The sequence below is a fragment of the Saccoglossus kowalevskii genome, chromosome 9 (assembly GCF_978046115.1).
Source record: "Saccoglossus kowalevskii chromosome 9, keSacKowa6.1, whole genome shotgun sequence".
In the NCBI taxonomy this organism is placed as follows: domain Eukaryota; kingdom Metazoa; phylum Hemichordata; class Enteropneusta; family Harrimaniidae; genus Saccoglossus; species Saccoglossus kowalevskii.
Genome location: NC_140649.1, coordinates 5973602 through 5994531, shown reverse-complemented (window position 1 = coordinate 5994531; position 20930 = coordinate 5973602). Strand labels below are relative to the sequence as shown.

Sequence of the window (20930 nt, the reverse complement as noted above, 5' to 3'; positions counted from 1 at the left end):
TGGAAATGCAACTTCAAGAATTGACTCCAGATGACATTATGCATTTCTTCATCACTTTTTCCAGTGTACAATCTCTCAAAGAAAATAATTTACTTATGCAAGGGTGTTAATTGATTCATTTGTCTTTGTTGATGTATTCATATGTTTCCATAAAATCCAAACATGGCCACTATACTTGAAAAGCTTTGGACAGAACACTACATATACATGTTACATGTTCAATAGAATACATACCTCCATTTTTTCTTCTAATTGATGTAAAAATTCTCCATCGCTGGCTGAACTAGTACGTAGGTTACTACTCTTTGCACTCATAATAGCACGCGATATGTACTCAATTCGCTGAGTCAGGTTCACATCAGTACTGTAAACAAAATATAAACTTGGTATCAATACTTTAACCTCTCCACTTCCCTCTTTTCATCACAAATTCCTTTAGAAAATTGGGACAACAGAAAATTGGCTCAAATTTTGTCTGTTGGCTTCAAAATTAGAGTTCATATCCAGAAATATTGAAGAATATAAAAAAATAGTACAGAAACATTTGGGTGAGAAAGTCTTGTAGTGAAAAGATTGAAGTTTTTTTTCGATAATTTATGCCAGGCAACATTTTTAGCCACTGAAGTCACTGCTATTTCCCCTGAAATTTTCTCATTGACTTTGATGCTATTTGATGCATAGTGCATGTGTACAAACCAATCTCCCAAACCTAATATCAGGAGTTAGAGAGCATGGCAGACTGTACTTTTAGTCATCTTATTTATACTGCTTACTGATTAATCAATTAATCAATGTGCCAACATTCAGGTCCAAGCCTTGTATAGCAAATCTCAGAAGTATTGGGGCAGCCAATTTGCAAACTCACTAGCGAATTGGCTAACTGCTTGGGTTTTGACTAAACAATTGGCTTTTGGATTTCGCTGACGCAGTCTTGTTGTCACGCTACTCTGGGTAAATCTATATTATAGTAGACAGACGTTCAGGAGCTAATCAGCGACACAAAAACGACAAATGTGGTTAACATTTATTGGAGGTTAATAGTACCCCTCATTAGGCTATGAAAGTTTAGTATTTTTCCCTGATTTGTTGGAAACTGAAAACCTGTTTCTCAACTTCCCTCTTTACTTAGTTTCAAGCCTTGTTCAAGATGGCTGCACACACATGGTGAATTAATCGCATTTATCATATTATCACTTGTATGCTAGCTGACTGTGGTTCTGACCAGGGAAAGGCTTAGGAAAGCCACGATTATGACAGAACGTTCAATTATATGATAGGACTTGGGTGAGCAGATATTTTTGTAAATTACTCATACTTGCTTACTAATTTGGTAATTGTAAACTACATTTACATTAATCACACCAAATCACCTTTGAAATGAGGAATTCACTTATTCAGACAGATACCAGGCCACAAAAGCATTCTATGTCCTTTACTGCAATATTGACTTGCCCAGAGTGGACAAAACCACAGGTTGAGATTCAAAAACCAACTGTTTAGTCAAAACCCAAGCAGTTTAAGCCAATTTTGCTGCCCCAATACTTCTAAGATTTGCTCAAAATTGAGACAGGCAGTCATGTCATGGATTCCCATCAAAATAACCTTGATCATCATGATGAAAAAATCAGCATTATTCGACATATGTCAGACTTGACCAGACTTGTACCTAACATATTGTGGTTCATTGCAAAAATAAAATAGATCCCAAAATACAGTTTATTATGATGTCAAGTTTGCCAGGATTACAACCTCTAGTGTTTCTGTGATCTAGTCATATGCCCACTTACACCCATCATTTTGTCAATTTGCCAGAAAATACCAAAAAAGGTAAAAATTTCACAAAAAGAATGGCATGACAAATATTTCAGCAATGGGTGGTACTCAGTGTCAAAACCTATATTTTCATCACTGGTCATCAGTTTTGTGTTCTAAAAGATAAACAACAAAACATCCAAACACACTTGTCTATTTGAGCAACATTGTTACACCAATCTACATCATTTTGACATATTGCTAGGCAGCACAAAGGTGTATTACGATGGTCAGTGGCAGACTGAGGACTCTGTGTATTTCTACACACATTACTCAATTGGTAGGTCAAGCATAGCAATTATTTACATTAACACTCCTTGTACATCTAATATAAAAGTGCATCATTGCTTTCTTAATTATAATTGTGATTCAAATAATTATTAACATTAAAACAAAAGTTGCTATCAACATACCCATGCCTATCACCCAGTTTGGATAATATTTTTGCTGCTGCTGAGAAATTCTGTATTTTCTCATAGTACTTCCACAAGAGATCCAGCATGGTAAGGTTGTCAGGTTGGTAGGCAGCGGCTCGCTTCAGATAGGCCTCTACAAATGGTAAGGTAATCTGAAGTAAAAGAGACAAACGTAAGCTCTTCATCATACATATGGAGATACTGGTAATCAGATTTTGAGTTGAAATTTTTTTTCAATTTCTTGATGAAATAACCAATACGTCAACAAGGATTTTATCCCAAACTACCATCTGTTCCTGTTTGGAAATGTATGTGGTATATCTTCTGCAACTTGAGCAAGTAACAAAAAAATGATTGTTGGAAATTCCATACTTTCCTAGCAATTTTATGATAACTACTCTGAAATATTTTGGAACAGACAATATTAATGAACAATAAGCAGGAAATTCTCAACGTACTAACCTCTAGTAGTTTATCTGTGAGTCCCATGGTAACCAACCAATCATATAGTGAGACATGGTATAATTCATCATTTGACTTCAAACCAATTTTCATCATCTGATCCATCTGAAAATGAGTACCGGTACTGTCGTCAATAGAAGTCGCTACACTCAATAGCAATCAACAACATTATTCAACACAAAATAAAAGACAGCTACAAGTCATTTCAGTGAATCAATTTTGTTTAATGTTAGTTTTGAACCACCACTCAGTTCTTTGTGAGAGAATTGTTATGCAAATTAGGTAATTAAACATGCACAAATATCACAACAAAACATCTAGTTACATAAACTGCTGTTATAACTGGCATGATATTCTGTTTTTTATCTACATCATGCTCATTACAAAGTTCATTCAACTACAAATGACGTTTTTGCATTAGAATATAAATGTGCACCCAGTTTTAGCAGCCATATTTTGGTGTCTGAGACTGTATGCACTGTACTGATTTATGCCCACTGACGTTGCAGGTCAGCGTCCTCTCCACATGGATCTGATATCGCGCATGGAGTGCCTGGAGTTTGTTTGAAACTTTGAATGTTTCAAAGTCAATCATCAGTCATATTTTTACGGATGTAATAATTTGTTTCAGTGATTCTTTACCAAATATTATAAATGGAAGCGGCCCAAAATTGCATAAATCTACAATCATTTAAAGCTGATCATTTCTGGTTAGGAAGACGTGTGAGACGTCACAGGACTGTGACAACAAAACATACTCATGAAAGTAAAAGTAAAGTGCATTTGTTGGACGATAACATTAAGAATATTAAGTTTGCTGTACATGTATGTCTGACAATAGATGCCCAAGACTTACATGGTGTGCTGCTTCCTGCGCACTCAATCTGCTGTCTTCACTCGTTGTCGGTGGTGGGCCGGGTCGTTTTGGAATCCCAGGGGATTGTGGGTAGGACTGACTGAGGTGAACCAAGTTACCCAATGTATCATGGACACATTCGTAGCATTCCAATCTGCAAGGAATGAAATTATACAAATGACTGGTTTTAACTGTTTCATCTTAACCAAACTTCACACTAGAACAACTTTGTTTCAAGTTTTTCTGTTTACAGAAAACTGTCTATTTTAGGTTACAATTATTTGAACTATTTCTTGAAAAAATTGGAATGCAGAATGCATTTTTAAACAGAGATTTCACATTTACAACAAACTTTTATTGTTGACGGTTTGAAAAATAAAATCCCCTAAATCTTGCAACTTTTGACCAAATGCTACACAGGGACTGAGTGTCTCTTCTTAATTTACAAAAATAAACACAGAATCTATACATAACTGTAGTTTGATGTACTGTGATTCATATTATTGAAGGTGTTGTTTGGACAAGGAAAATGGAAAATCACTTGCTAAAAAAGCTACATTTTTTTGTGTGAACTATTTACTAGATGATGTTGGATAAACAGGAGAGAAAAAAAGTAGTTTTATAGCATGAATGATGCTGTTATGAAAAATGAGACAAATCTTAGTAAAGTGATTTTTAAATATAAGTAGTGGGTAGTTACCTTGTTACAAATGCCTGCATTCCTTGTGTATCTTCCGGTGGCTTACCACTTTTATAATAATGTAATGCCAACCCTTGTGGATCTCTCCTGTGTGCTGCTGTTAAACTTAACTCAACTATGCCATCATAAAAACCAGCTGATAACCAAATAGAATGAAGTTCTTTTACTGTTTTGATTAATTTCTTTTACGGTTTTGATTAATTTTTATAAGAGACATAAATGGTGTTTTTAGAGGGCAGTGGTCATTGCGCTCTGCATGCGCTATATATGGGTTTATATAAACAAAAATGGCAACTTTGACTGTTACACAGACCAATGAGTACAAACTGAGATGTTACCAAGCTTTAACTACATGTATGCAATTTCTACATGTAATTAATTTAATTAGTGCATATCGTGCAAAGGTCAAATCTTGTACTTGTCATTGGAAGAGCACATTGGATTGTGGGGAAATAAATGTTCATCAACACAAATGTTCCAAGTGTGGTACAACGACCATCGCTCTTTAAAGCGGGAAATTTTGTGACATTTCAAATTTAATCGAGGAAAGATTACCTGCTTGATATTCAGAAAAAATGGCTGTCAAATTCAACTGATGGCTCACTTCACTGAATCTCTGAGAAAAAACAATAAATGAATCAAACTTAACACATGCAGTATATTCTTTACATTGCAGTTGTTCATGCCTTTTTTGTTTTAAAACATTCAAGCATGAGGTCGTTCTGCATCAAAATTTGACTAATTACTCATGAACTTGTTCAATTCAGACAAACAAATAAAAAAACAAAAACATAGAGTTGATGTGCTATTCAAATTGTTTTTCAAGGTCTTCTTTCTGAGATTTACAACAAACCTGTCAAAAGCTTGGATGAAGTAACACAGTTGTGGCTGACATCTTTGCTATAAATTCTAGGGAAGTTTACAGAAACATTGCATTGCATTAAATAAATGTGTCTCCAGTGTGTGTTACTGATTCGTTTGCCCAAATCAAATGACCTCATGCATATTCATGAAGTGATAACGATTTATGCATATTCAGAAATTGATAATGACCTCATACATATGTATAAAGTGATAATGATATGAATAATTAAAATCAATGCTACTGTAGTCATTAGAAACTGGAATCTTCATTTTCAAGTCTAGTTTTCACCCATACCTCAAGAGATTCCCGCAGCATCTTCTCCTTGTCAAATTTATTACTGGCTTGCTTGGCAGTTTGTAAAAGTTCATTGGCCTTGGATATGATAGCGTCCTCTGTGCTATATAGTAATGGGCAGATTTCTCTTAAGCGAGAACTGATTGCATCAATGGAAGCATTGTCGCCAAGGTAACAGTTGATAAGGGCAGTAATCAGGGTACCACAAATCTATAAATGACAACAAATTGAGTTTAAGAACATCAGAGAAAATGGCAACCATTTTTTTTTTGTGAGTTGAAAATGATACACTGACAAAAAGAATATCTGTTGCAGATTTTCTCGTATTGGTTGGTTCCATGTATAAAAACAACAACAGATGATCAGCTACATGTATGTAAGTGCAGATATGCCAGATTTTTAAAATCAAACTAATGATTTACCGGTAATGAAGAAAAAACACTTAAACACTAAACACTTTTCTTGAAAACAACATTTGATGTTAACATATACCCACCATTGTGGTAACATGTAGTCAACTCTGTTTATTCAAATGTGTGTAGAACAGAGAAATTAAGTAGTTAAATATTTGTATTCTGACAAAATTAAATGATTACATACCTCCCTCCCTGATGTAACTAAATCAGAAAACTTCATCTGTCGTAATTGGTTTTGAACATCCTGTAATAAAGAAAATTACAAATACTTCAACATGATATAATATAGCATAATTGAAAGGCTCTCTTTTTAGCTCCGCTGTCGACTTTGTCGAGCGGAGCTTATCATATGAGTGATTGTCCGTCGTCGTCCGTCGTCGTCCGTCGTCGTCCGTGTCAATGTTTTACTTTTTCGACTTCTTCTTGAAAACTACAAGCCTAAATGCTTTGATACTTGGTGTATATGTACCTTGGGTAGACCTCTCTTAGGTTTGTTCATTTCATGTTGATATCTTTAATTCTCTAATTTTGGTGAATATTTTTGTCATTTTTGGTAAAAAATGATATTTTCGACTTCTTGTTAAAAACCGCAAGTGCAATTGCTTTGATACTACATATATAGGTACTACATGTGGACCTCTCTCAGATTTGTTCATTTCGTGATGATATCTTCAATTCTCTAATTTTGGTGAATATTTTTGTCATTTTTGGTAAAAACTGATATTTTCGACTTCTTGTTAAAAACCGCAAGTGCAATTGCTTTGATATTACATATATAGGTACTACATGTGGACCTCTCTCAGATTTGTTCATTTTGTAATGATATCTTTAATTCTCTAATTTTGGTGAATATTTTTGTCATTTTTGGTAAAAACTGATATTTTCGACTTCTTGTTAAAAAACGCAAGTGCAAATGCTTTGATATTACATATATAGGTACTACATGTGGACCTCTCTCAGATTTGTTCATTTTGTAATGATATCTTTAATTCTCTAATTTTGGTGAATATTTTTGTCATTTTTTGGTGAAAAGTGATATTTTCGACTTCTTGTTAAAAACCGCAAGTCCAATTGCTTTGATACTACATATATAGGTACTACATGTGGACCTCTCTCAGATTTGTTCATTTCGTGATGATATCTTCAATTCTCTAATTTTGGTGAATATTTTTGTCATTTTTGGTAAAAAGTGATATTTTTGACTTCTTGTTAAAAACCGCAAGTCCGATTGCTTTGATATTACATATGTAGGTACTACATGTGGACCTCTCTCAGATTTGTTCATTTTGTGATGATATCTTCAATTCTCTAATTTTGGTGAATATTTTTGTCATTTTTGGTAAAAAGTGATATTTTCGACTTCTTGTTGAAAACTGTAAGTCCGATTGCTTTGATATTACATATATAGGTACTACATGTGGACCTCTCTCAGATTTGTTCATTTTGTGATGATATCTTCAATTCTCTAATTAATTTATTTTGGTGAATATTTTTGTAATTTTTGGTAAAAAGTGATATTTTCGACTTCTTGTTAAAAACTGCAAGTCCGATTGCTTTGATACTATTCATATTGTTCATTTTCTAATGATGTCTTTAGTTCTTTAATTGAAATGTGCATTGCTAACAGCGGAGCTATCTCAGCCGATAGGCTGCTTGTTTTCATTCTGCAGGATGTTACATAATCCACCTTTAGTTAAACCAGCGAAAAAATGGATGTGCAACCATTATTATTGAAGCTGTGGTTCCTAATACAGATTCTACAGTAATTTGGGGTTTCACTATTCTATTTGTTTTTCAGCTTACCGTAAAAACTCGATTAATTCGCGGTAGTAAAAATAATTATTTATTCAAGTGCACGAATTAATAGCGTCAAAACGGAAATTATTGGTTTTTGGTGCGCGAATTAAACGAGTACTTTTAGATCGATTCAAAAAGGAACTGTTTTCATAAATTTATTAGTGATTTGTTTTGTTTTCCAATGAACACGATTACGGGACGTTTTTTTAGTGCCTCTGAGACTCATGGCTACCGACATTCATGGCGTATAGTCGGACAGAGAACACGCACTGCGTCAAGGACCACGCACCATGTTACACTTGAAATGAAACAGTGAAAAATGGCAAAGGTCACTCTGTACACAAACAAACAATGAACACATGGCTACAAAGTAGCCGTCTGGCTGCATTGCCTTTTTTTATTTTTCTAGGCATCGCCCGGGCGATGTTATGGCAGATATTACGAAGCCCATCTTGTCTGCAAAAATAAATCGGTCTCAGAAAATGTTTAGAAAAAATAATGTTTCGCGTTGACCAAATATAATCATGCAAAGTATAAATTCAAAGTGTTTTAATACATTGGTGAGAGGTCGCATTTTACGTGAACAAGAAGGAAAAGCAGGCCAAAGTCAAAACGGGGTGCATCATGGACATGACACAACACACGCTACGACAACTGAGTGATCAGCGACATCATTTTGGGACGCAATTGAACTTCATGTACTTTAGCGAAACTTGTTGCGCGGCGATGCTGACATCAAGTGTGTGTTGACCGAAGTTTGACCCCAAGTCACGCACTGAACTGGCGCGTTACCTTAGCAACCTTTTTCTTTCGTGCCCCGCGCGTCAAACTAGTAAAATTGTTATTAATTATATCCGAAGGTACTGTAATTAAGCAACTTGTATGCAACTCTGTACTGGCTTGAATATATCAACGTCGTTTACTTAGTGCACTGCTTTTCTAATTACGCAAATTTGTTTACAATATTGTACCAGCTCTGAATATTTCAACTTCGTAATGTATTGCTTTCATGATAATTACGCAAACTCAAGTTAATTTCCGAGTTACTATTTTTCTCACGAAATTCGATAGAGGGCGTTCTCAAAGTACCCGAATGACAGTCCGTTCAACGTTCGTGGTGGGGTTGAAATTTGAGCGGCGTCTGCTTGTAAGCAATATACTAGTAGTTACTGTTGCCGAAGTCTTATTTTTTACAAACGTTTTGCAAGAATTGGTCAAAATGGTTAACTGGCATTGTAATGCCCCAGACTATTCTTTGGGTTCGATTAAAAAGAAAAAACAGCGAACTATCCTGAGATGAAAGGCGTAACTTTTCATACTTTTCTTTCGTCCAAGAAATCAACACTTCAACGCCAGTGGATTCGAATGTGTCGTCGGGAATCTGAGTGGACGCCAAACTATATTCCCGGGTTTGTTCACGGCATTTTCCATCCTGCGCCAGTATTTTTTTAGTTCAATAACTGGAGACAGCCGTCTTTCAACCGCAGTTATACATCGATTGAAAAACGAAGACTCTGTCAGCTTCCCGAGACGAGTGCAAACGAAAACATTGAGCCGGATATGATGAAAAATTCGCTCGTTGCCGATTCCCACATCGATCTTCTTGTTCAGAATCCTTATGATGGCATTTTTTGCGAAGTTGAAGTTAAAATAACTACGGAAGGAAAAAAACGTGTGTCCATTTATGATAACTGCATCTGCTGATCGCCTGGTGAATAAAATATTAAATCAAACTTACACTACACAGTTACAAACACCAGAAACTATTTTAGAGTTTGATTTAATAATAAACCATGGCTTGTAAGGATTTTCCTTCATGGATCATTGCCGAATACACTCTGCCATAATGAAATTAAATTCTGTATTCTGCACATGATGAAGCTTTACGGAAATTATGAAGTAAGTAACCAATAATAAGTCGATATTCTTTCAGTCTGGCTGTTGTCCAGTCACTTCGATGCAACAAATATGCGAACATATCAGCTATTTAACACAAAGGCAAAGTATGAAGTTTTTTTGCCAAGTTTTTACGTTACACGGATCTACCAGAGTTATCGTCGACTCGTGTTTTACAGTACGACGACGATTGTTTGACTCTTGGCGAACATTTAACTCGTTTTCTAACTCAACAAGTTCAAACAGTTTAGCTTTACGAACATTGCTGCAAGTTATACCACGATCCTGAAGAAATTTGTGGAGTTCTGGGACTTTTTTGCTTTTCCAATCTATTGATTTACGCATGTAAGAATACAGAACTTCAATAAAAACAACCCCACTCAGGCTCGTCATCCGGGTATTTTGGATGCGCCCTCTAGCGGAATTCCATAGAAAATTAACAACTCGAAAATTAGGAATTAGTTTTTTTTAACTATTGTTAGGGCACTGACCCGGGGTATTAGGTCTGTGAATATTTCAATATCACCGACTTGATAATGCGTTGCATTCGTAATAATTACGCAAACATAAACATACCATACGTCAAATTAAATTTTACTATAATATAATAAACTCTGGGTAGTGGACTTCGATCGCATTATTCACGTACATTTCGACTGAACTCTAATAACCACGTGTTTGAATTATGTGCAGCATTGGGCAATGACATCCAGAGTTCATGCACTGATATTTAAATTCGGGCCACCCAGCTTGACACAAATCAATATATAGTTCATTTGTTCAAAGAATCTTTCAACTCTCACAAATACTATGGACGCGAAGAGTTAACTGGGAGTTAAATGAAAGGGAACGTCTTTCTTGGACAAAAAACACGTCAGTACAAGATTATTTGTGCAAGGTTAGATATATAGAAGGTACATGACCGCTTAACTCTGTGTTTTTTACCAAATCCGGTATAATGAAATGTGATACGAGGTCAATCGCCCGACCAATCAAAAATGTCAATTTACGCACCATAGGGCGGTTCACTTAAATGACGTAATAGAATAATGGCGGACACATGGTCGATGCAACCCCGGGATGCAACCCTGTGGACCAGCGACGAAAAAGCCATGTACCAAGCTTTCCATCACGGAAATTCGTAATCGATGTGCTGACCGATGGATATTTATCGACTAAGTAATAATCTTGCCCAACATCTGTAGTGTCGTGGGGGAATGATTTTTTTCACGTCAAATCTTTACCGAACTTAAACTGCTTGCTAACTGAAAGGCGGTGATGACGGAGATCATCTGCGATTGCGGCGACACCAAATACTGATAACATAACATTATATGTATATTTTTAATGTTCATGCAATATATTCTGAGTTATCCACTTTATTCTGACGCGCGAATTAATAGGATACAATTTTAAACATGTTTTTGAACGCCACGAATTAAAAGGATACATTTAAAAATTAGCGTTCGAAAATAAAATGGGTGCGCGAACTAATAGAGACCGCGAATTAATCGAGTTTTTACGGTATACCAAGAAACCTGCCAAATACTTTGTTTGAGAGTTGAAAATCTACGACATTGTGATGTACATATGTAAAAAGTGTGACTATCATCTTGCTCCCTTATTTAGAATGCTTATAAAACTAGAATGTTTTGACAACAAAAATATGGTTATTTTTGCGCATTTCAGTGACTAGTTTATGACACTGTGTCTGGAAGTGTGCATGAACATAATGTTGTCTAGGAATTACACGTTATTTACAAGTAAAATTATCTTTAGTTGCCAGCCAGATTTTCCGGGCCATGGTTTTAGAATATTAATACAGATCAACAGATGGTGGAGGTGGATAGTATAATTACCTTGTGTAACTGCATCGCTATAACATGGAATTGATGATCACATATTATTTTCCATAAAGCCAATACTTGGCAGGCGTACTGAACTAAAAATTGGAAATTTATCAAAGCTGCTTTCTCTGCTGCTTCAGCTTCAGCTAGATGTAGAGAACAAACAATTTAGAAAATAATTGATTAATTAGTGAATTAATTTGTTATTGGATAAATGAATTGAGTAGTAGTACAATTAGTTTGATAAATAATCACATAGAAAGAGATTATTAAGCAAACAAATTTGAATTCTATATAGATTGGTGGACATGTCATCAACGCAGTAATGCTAAATAGTACTTGAGTCCTTATCAATGACAATGTCCATGTTTGTATTTGGCTGAATTTACATTGGAGAACACAAAATTGTGTCTTGGCTTTGTAACGAAATTGAATTAAATCAGTCAAAGCATATCCTACAAATGGATAGAAGCAAAATAAAAACAAAATGGCCACCAGGTAGCCATTTTGAATCAAATCACAAAAATAAATTTCTACAAACCTGTTTATTTTTGATTTTCAGTTTTTACAAAATAGCTATAAGTAAATAATCAACAAATCAAAGAAAGCTTAGAAAGAACTCCCATGTGCTGAGAGTATTGGAGACACATTAAATATAATTCGAAATTACTTAGCTGAAAACTAATTATGCAAATCAGAAAATTAATATGACCAGATTTGAGTGTAAAACTAATGAGGTCTGCGCAATGTAACAGAAAATCTATGTCTCCAAGTTTAATTGAAATGTGATTAGAACCAAAAAATTATGAATTATTATGCTTATTAGGGAATTAATATGAACAGATTTTTACCCCAAACTAATTAGGTTTGTACATTGTCCTAGAGCATCTTTGTACTAAGTTTCATTGAAATGGAATAATTAGCACCATGAAAACTCCAAAATTTCGACCCCTCTAAAAATTTGAACGCCTATTTATTTGCCGGGTTTCGGTGTTTTATTTACCTCCAAATTTTCGACTCCACTAAAAATTGCCGACTCATTCTTATTCGAAAATTGCGACCAGTTTTAGTTTTCCCCCAAACGAAAAAAAAACCGATGTGAGCGTTCAAACGGGACCTTCCTCAAAGGCATGAATCCGGGTTTCTGATTGACTGAGAGATTTTTATTTTATTGGTAACGAAAATATATTCTAAATAAACGAAGTTTCAAATAAAAACGAACACAAAAATCTCGGCATGCTGCGTTTCTGAATTGTTGATTATTACTGTACTCAGTAGTGATTATAATAATGTACACAAAATAAATTTGTTGAATGGTTATGAAATACAAATAAAAGTCAACTTAGTTTCATCGTAAGCGAATGATTCCGGTCTCGTATAAACGTTTGATGCTGTAGGATATCCGCCATGTTCTCTTAGGTCAAATAGGTCAAATCGCTAATTAACCAATCAAAAAGCTGGATGATGCGAAAACGGCATGATTTTTTTTAAATAAAAAAATTAGTTGTTTTTAAAAAATAAACTGGTCATCTGAAGAATAATTTAACATTGTTCACAGTGATAACAGCTCATTCTCGAAAGGAAGCTTACCCGCTCACGCTAGTCACGATAAAAATCATACACGTGTACTCTTGAATAGACAGACGTCAATGACTACGGTAAAACTTAGACTCTATTTTAGCCGGCAGGATTGATTGAAATGTCCGAAAAATGACGCCAAAATACACCTTAAAAGTCCCATTTTATTTTCTTAAATCCCATTATATTTTTTAATCCAAGGGCGAATTTACGGCAGAATTTGGTCCCTCAAATCACCGGTACGGTGCTCAAATAAGGGACACGTGAGCTTTGATTCTAACCGGATACATTGCACTGGGTCGGGGAGATCGTTTGCTAAACTTCCATGTATCTTTTGTCCAATGGGTACCTGTACTTCGAACATTCGCAAGTTTTCCTAGGTAGTGCGAGACAGCTTTGTCTTTTGACCTATTAGTTTTGTGCTGACCTCTTCTCCGCGTCTTGATGTTTTGTTTTGCTTGTCATAATACTCACTGATTGATGACTTTGTTTAGATTTTGAGTTACAACTCGGCCACGACCTTTGCTTTTACCGTGAAACATGAGGAAGTTTACGTCAATTGACGGACATTGCATTTTTTAAAAACTAATGAAGCACACTGTCTATCATCCCCATTTTTTTTTGCTGATTTCTATTTTGAAAAATTCGACCGTCCGAAAATGCACCTTAATTTTGACTCTAAAAACACGTCACATTTCTAACACAAATTATTTAAAACCAGTCGAAATTTTGGAGTTTTTACGGTACTTTAGATATCAGTGTGAAAGATTAAAATTGGTTAATTATGCAAATTAGGTAATTAATATGTACAGATTTTAACCCACAATTATTCAGGTCTGTCTATTGTCCTACAGCATCCATGTACATTCATTGATATGTGATGTATAGTACCTGAGATATCAGTGTGAAAGTTGGTTAATTATGCAAATTAGGTGATTAATATGCACAAATATTTACCGGAAACTAATTGGGTCTGCATAATTCTAGATTCATTGAAATATGATTAGTACTTTAGATATCAGTAGAAAAGCTGAAAATTAATTATGCAAATTAGGTAATTAATATGCACAATTATTTACCCTAAAACTAATCAGGTCTCTGCATAGTCCTAAAGGATCTATGTACCAAGTTTCATTGAAATGCGATGATTAGTACTTGAGATACCCATGGAAAAGCTGAAAATTAACTAATTATGCAAATTAGGTGATTAATATGCACAAATATTTATCGAAAACAATCAATCTCTGCATAGTCCTTGAGTATGTTAGTACCAAGTTTCATTGAAATGTAATGCTAACTACTTATATCAAATGCTGAAAATTAATTAATTATGCAAATTAGGTAATTAATATGTACTGATATTACCATAAAAACTATCAGGTCTGTGCAGTGTCGTATGACATCTATGTACCAAGTTTCATTGAAATGTGATGATTAGTACTTGAGATATCAGTGGAAAAACCGAAAATTGACTAATCATTATGCAAATTAGGTAATTAGTATCCACGGATTATTACCAAAAACTAATCAAAACCTAGCATTAGTTCAGAGCATCTATGTACCAAGTTTCATCAAAATCCAATGAGTGGTTGTTTAGATATCAGTGGAACAGTCATGGAACCACTAAAAAATAGCTAATTATCATGCAAATTAGGTAATTAATATGCACGGATTTTTACCAAAAATTAATCAAATCTGCGCATATGTTCAGAGCATCTATGTACCAAGTTTCATCAAAATCCAATGAGTGGTTCTTTAGATATCAGTGGAACAGTCATAGAACAGCTAAAAATTAGCTAATTATCATGCAAATTAGGTAATTAACGAGCATGGATTTTTACCAAAACCTAATCAAATCTGAGCATTGGCCCAGAGCATCTATGCACCAAGTTTCATCAAAAACCGATGTATGGTTCTTGAGATAGCAGTGGAACAGTCGGACACACATACACACATACACACACACATACACACATACACACATACACACATACAGACACACTAACTGCAAAGACTCCCATTTTGTGCTTCGCACATGGGAGTCAAAAATAGACTATAAATCTACATGGGTACAGACTAGCAACTATTATTTTGCATTTCAACATAGATTTTAGACAGGCACTTATCATTTTCTGTGTAAGACCCTGATTACATGTGTTGTTTATACCAAGGTTAGAATAGCATTGGCCAAGTCATGCCTGAGAAATAGTTTGCAACAAAAATTGCTGTCAGTCAGCAAAGGATAACTGAAAAAAAAAAAACATGCATACATAAAACTTTATGACCTTGTACCAACTTCAAACAAAATTTGATCAAGGTAGGTCTGAGAAACTTCATCTGACAGTGACTACTATTTAAATAGTACTTATTGTACTCACCTCTGTGTTTCTGTTGTGTTTGTTTGTTAATTCGTCCTGGCACAATGGGCTCCTGTTTTATCATACCAAAGCTGTGTGTAGCAAGACTGAAAGAAACAAAAACATGAGCCATAACTTAAAGGGGCACCTTCCAGTTAAGATTAATTTTACAACAAATTCTGGATTAAAATAACAATGGATAACAAAAGATAGATTAACATTGTAAACAACATAAACAATAGTGTCCCATGATTCTTTGGTGCAATCCATGGGATTGAGCGGTTCCCCTTTAATAATTAACAGACAGGCTGCTAATCCAATCAAGAAACTAAATATTAGATGTTGTTTGCTTCAGTTTAATAGTAAAAGAAAATATAAAAGAGACATGCAGAATAAAATTTAAAAGAAACAGGGGTGATAATTAGACTAGATAGCATGTCTCACCTTTCAGCCAGGGCTGTAAACTGAGAGTTTCGTTCCATGAAATCTCTCAATGATTCCAAGAGAGATGAAAACCATGCTAGATCCTCACCTTGGTATCTGCTCTCAAGCTGAAATAATAAATCACATGTTAGTATTAATCGGTTCACGCAATGTTCAGTGAGATTAAGACAAACTTCCATTATTTCTATCTTATCTAATGGTGTTTTTGATTGAAAAATATCAAAGCTAATCTTCCATCAAATCTACTTGAACTTGTACTTGTGTCTGATATCCATGAATGACAATAAAGCAGTACTTACACAGTGTACCATGAGTAAACAAAAAAGGAGATAACATGCTTTTTTCATAGGGAAAAAAACAAATTTTTTTTTGCCACAAAATATATATTACTTTACATAAAGCAAATGCAAAAAATATTCTTTTATCTAATTTTTGAAGAAAAAAACACACAAAAAAGACTATTCTGCTATCTTAAGTGGTTGATAATTTAGTTTTTACAGTAAGTAACAAATACGTATTACATTTTGTTTGGGAAAGCATCGGGAAATACTTGTTTACTTACAAAATTCTGTTGACCTAATGAAGTGGCAATAGGTACATATTTTACTAGTGTATTATCCCACACAGGTCTGAAATACAGAACAAATATTTAGCCAAAGTTTACACTGCATCACAATAGAACACATGTGTACATGTGGATAGTGATGTGCTATGTGTGCACAAAGTGTAAGGAAATTGATCAAGGTATGTCAGAGATGTATAGCCTGAACAGCACTATTAAAAATGTATGTATCTGCAATTAAGAGTCTGTAAAACAAAATGATGTCATCAACATCCAATGGCGTGTAATGTAATTTGCATATTAATACAGTACAGTTATCCAGACATCAAGGAATATGGTAATAAGTGATTCAGGTGTTTTGAAAACTTCCGAGAGAGATTAGATGACATTGGCTGTCCTACCTGAGTATCCTGGAAAGATACAGACATAATCCACGGTATCTACCGGAATATATCACATCCACTTCTGCTCCTGGTGCGAATAAGGGTTGTTGTGGATGTGGTGTGGAGACATCAAATGTGGAGTGTACTGGATTTACAGCAGGAGTGGAGGCTGAGTGGAAACAAAACAGACATTTCATGAGAGAAATGTTGAAGTGAATCAGAAGCATTCTGGTAAGGCCTTGTTAAACACATAAGTGTTTTGCTGAAGGTCATGTATTTGCATGTTGCGATGTCATTTCTACAAAGTCACATATTTCGACTTGATCTGAGACAATTTCGTATGATTAAAATAAAATTTTCTGCTTTAGCAATACTTTTCATACTACATTCATTTTTAAATGTTCTAATTTTGAGATTCTCTCTGACCAGTCAATTATTGATATAGATATCTTACCTGCCACTGGTGGAGCAAAATTACCACCTGGGCTGGTCACCATATGGGACTGTGGCGCTGAAATACAAGACACGATTAAATTTAAACAATTTAAGTTTTGATTTCACAGCTACGATTGTTGAATATATTTTCCTTCTTGAAAATGCATGCCAAGACCTCCACATGTTGTCCATATAAATAATGTACGTGTAAAAGCACATGTGCTGAGGCCACAAAAATGAAGCATGTCCACAAATAACACTAAGACTAAGACGCGTACTGTAAAATACTTTATTTTAGTTGGAATTAATTTTCACTGAAAATTTTCACTTATGGGTGTTTTGTATGGAATCTATTGTATTTCACTGATTTTTGATGAGTTGAATGTGAAATAAAAACAAAAAGGTATATTCGCTGTATTTTATTTTCACTGAATCCTCCCTTCTCTGAAAATAACAAGTACTTTACAGTAGATTATATGTGAACAGTGAATACACTATTCTATGATGTAACACATCACACAACACTTTACAACTGTCAGATACTGTACGAAACTTACCAAATGGGGACGCCATTACAGACGCATTCAATGATGTTACTTCAGACACATGTTGTGGCTCACCACCAAACCTAATAAATGCTCTTGTGGCCCACTCTACAATTTGTGGGTCCCGTGTTGGCTTACTGCACACCAAAACAAGACAGGTTGCACAGGCATGATCCTCCTGCAAAACAAGATACACTTAATATGTTTTCTACAACCAAGAGATTCTGTTAGGTATCTGGCATCGCATCATATTCTTAAAACAAAATCTGTTGATTGGCAGACACTCAATAATCTGCATCTGTTCTTTTTAAATTCAGACATTAGGTTTGAGAAATGATACATATGTACTATAGTATGTAAATGAGTTTGAAAAAGCCTGATATACAAGTCATTGAAAATGACACAGTCCCAGTTAAATTTTTGAAAGTTCTCTTTGTGCTCGTCATATTGAAGCGGAGGGGTTGACGTGAGCGTGTCCTTGAAACTTGAGTTCCAAGTGGTGTATACAACAGATTGTTTATTTACATCAAAACATGTGTTCCGTGTCGTAGTAATATGGCCAAAAACAAAAACAGCCGTTATTCGGCCATCTTTGATCTGATTATGAAACACACTGATATGTATGATGTATGTGCCAAATACGAATGAAAATGGTACATAAATTGTGGAAATATACTAGTAAGACCAAAAAGTCAGATGGCTGTCAATCGGCCATCCTTGACCAGATTTTGAAACAAATTGTCATGAACATACATTCTAACATGTATTCTAACATATACTAGTATGTGCCAAATTTGAATGAAAACTGACAGAGCACGTCCAAGATACCGCATAAAAAAAAAAACAAGATGCCTGCCAGTTGACCATCCTTGATCCAATTGCAAAATAAATCGTCATGGACATGTATCCTAACATGTATAATTTATGTACCAAGTTTGAATGACAACTGAAAAAGTATGTCCAAAATACAACATTTTCAAAAAACAAGATGGCTGCCAGTCAATCATTTTGAATCGAATCGCTAAACCACTGCATGTGCAATTGTCCCACATAAGGTACCAGGCACATGCAAAGAATGAACAGAATCGGTCCACAGGATTCTGAAATATGACTCTGGACAGACTGACGCACGGACAGACTCAGGAACTCACGGACGGTCGGGGACATGTATCTTAACATGTATGATCTATGTACTAAATTTGAATGAAAACTGACAAAGCATGTCCAAAATACAACATTTTCAAAAAACAAGATGGCTGCCAGTCGGCCATTTTGAATTGAATCGCTAAACCACTACATGTGCACATGTCCCACATAATGTACTAGGCACATGCAAAGAATGAACGGGATCGGTCTAAGGGATTCTGAGATACGACTCCGGACGGACGCATGTAAGCACGGAGACGAAATTATAAGTCCTTGTTTCAACCTCGTCCGAACGGGGACTAAAAATGCCCAAATATAGGAAGTCAGTTTTCTCTCAATACAGTATGTGGAATGCAGAGATCATATTTTATTAACCCAACAAAACAAACCTTATGAAGTCTGAAGAACGCTTCTACATCAGGATTTTCTGGACCACCATGCTGAAGCAAAAGTTGACGAAGTTGTTCAGCCGGACTGAGAACACTAAATATATGACTTCCCTGGAGAAGCAAAGAAGAAAACTTAGTTTATATAACAAGTCATGGTATATGTACTAATTTTTTTCAACCACAATGACACTATTTATTAACATATCTAGTAGCAATAATTAGTAGCAACCATAGTTTTAATACAAAATCTTTGGATCTGTTTTCACATGCATCTGATCTTCCCATTCTGTATTTTTGACAGTAATGACACAAAATTAATATTTTTCTTGTATATTTTTTTTATTTGACATTTTGTATTATTCCTACTTATTTTGTTCACATTTTCGTTCATTACAAAGACAACACAATCACTACAGTGTATGACATCACACATGTGAATACAATATGAACCACTCTTGTGACCTGTGAAACATAGCATGATTGTGAATATGCTCAAAAAATCAAAATAGTGAAATTAAATATTAGTGAAAATAAATGGTTTTCCAGTACCTGTGAACTCAGTAAAACAAACTTCCTGAATGGCAACATGTGTTGTAGAACAACTGCAGGTGGGTCTGGCTGTAAGGGTTGATTTGGCAGTCTTTGCTGCTTCACAATGTTTTGTGGCAAGAAATAGGGCACCTCATCCAATGCCCAAGTTCGACCATCTACTGTGCTGGTTACCTAGCAATTATCAACAGATAAAACATGTGATCAGATAAAGTGTTTAAATCACAACAACTGATTTGTGATCTCTCAAAATGTCAATGTTGTGACTATTTTTTATTTTAACTGAGAGAACATTTTCATTATTTTCACTAGTTCTACATTGCTTTCAACCAGATTCACAAATGATGTTATTATACAGACATCGACTAAAAAAAAGAACCTGGATAGTTTTAAAGATTTATAGATTTGTGTTACGACATTAAATAAACATTCAAGTTTCAAGTCTGCTAACACCAAAAATATTTGAACCAAGGAAATAATTTCACAGAAGGCGACAAGCCAGCCATCTGTCTACCTGTTATTTTAGCCAGCCATCTGTCTACATGTTATTTTAGACAGGCACTACACATTTTAGACAGGCAAAATTTCTATCTCCCTCTAAATTCCCTGTAAATTACAAATTAATCATAAATAATTACTAGTAATTGTTATTTTTAATTTCAACAAGACATGAAATGTCACAGTCCCCGTTATTTGATTATAAAATACAGGTAGTACAAGGAACATCTGCAAACAAGTGAATAAATATGTACTCTTTGTGGGTACAACTCATCATCAAGTGATTTCCCATAATCTAGTTTTGTACTGACAACTAAAAACTTCCACTGACCCATGTTCAGAATCTCAGAGTACACAAGTGCAACAAAACTACACTGTATTTGTCATACATGTATACTTGCTCAAGAAACTGCATTCATAAATCTGAGTGAACCTTGATGTACATGACTTGTTTGTTAATCAGGTCTTAGTATATTACCAGGACCCTGGGTTTGTTTCAACATCACCACTGGGCATCAGATTCATTCTCATGTTGTCAAATACAATTTGTTAGCACAGTAAGGTTTATTATTTAAAATGTATTCATTGTACATAGAACAACATCTGTTAATTTAAACAATTGTAAAAGCTATGTTTTCAGAGCAAGTACATGTAATAATTAAGAAAGCCAGTAGTGATAAAGG

The 20930-nt window shown here is 34.8% G+C and overlaps 1 protein-coding gene across 1 annotated transcript in view; it reads right to left on the bottom strand.

Annotated features, from left to right (window-relative positions):
• LOC100373760 (nuclear pore complex protein Nup155) overlaps nt 1-20930 on the bottom strand; it is a 48893-nt gene that overhangs the window by 6821 nt on the left and 21142 nt on the right. Inside the window, exons 12-28 of the mRNA XM_085503090.1 lie at nt 19750-19923; nt 19201-19311; nt 17678-17843; nt 17140-17196; nt 16704-16854; nt 16303-16369; nt 15741-15847; nt 15318-15403; nt 11374-11507; nt 6006-6065; nt 5406-5615; nt 4802-4862; nt 4247-4382; nt 3547-3700; nt 2691-2795; nt 2226-2380; nt 235-364 (exon numbers count right to left, since the gene is read on the bottom strand). Of these exons, the coding sequence (XP_085359216.1) occupies nt 235-364; nt 2226-2380; nt 2691-2795; nt 3547-3700; nt 4247-4382; nt 4802-4862; nt 5406-5615; nt 6006-6065; nt 11374-11507; nt 15318-15403; nt 15741-15847; nt 16303-16369; nt 16704-16854; nt 17140-17196; nt 17678-17843; nt 19201-19311; nt 19750-19923 (2064 nt within the window). The remainder of the gene's footprint in view (nt 1-234; nt 365-2225; nt 2381-2690; nt 2796-3546; nt 3701-4246; nt 4383-4801; nt 4863-5405; nt 5616-6005; nt 6066-11373; nt 11508-15317; nt 15404-15740; nt 15848-16302; nt 16370-16703; nt 16855-17139; nt 17197-17677; nt 17844-19200; nt 19312-19749; nt 19924-20930) is intronic.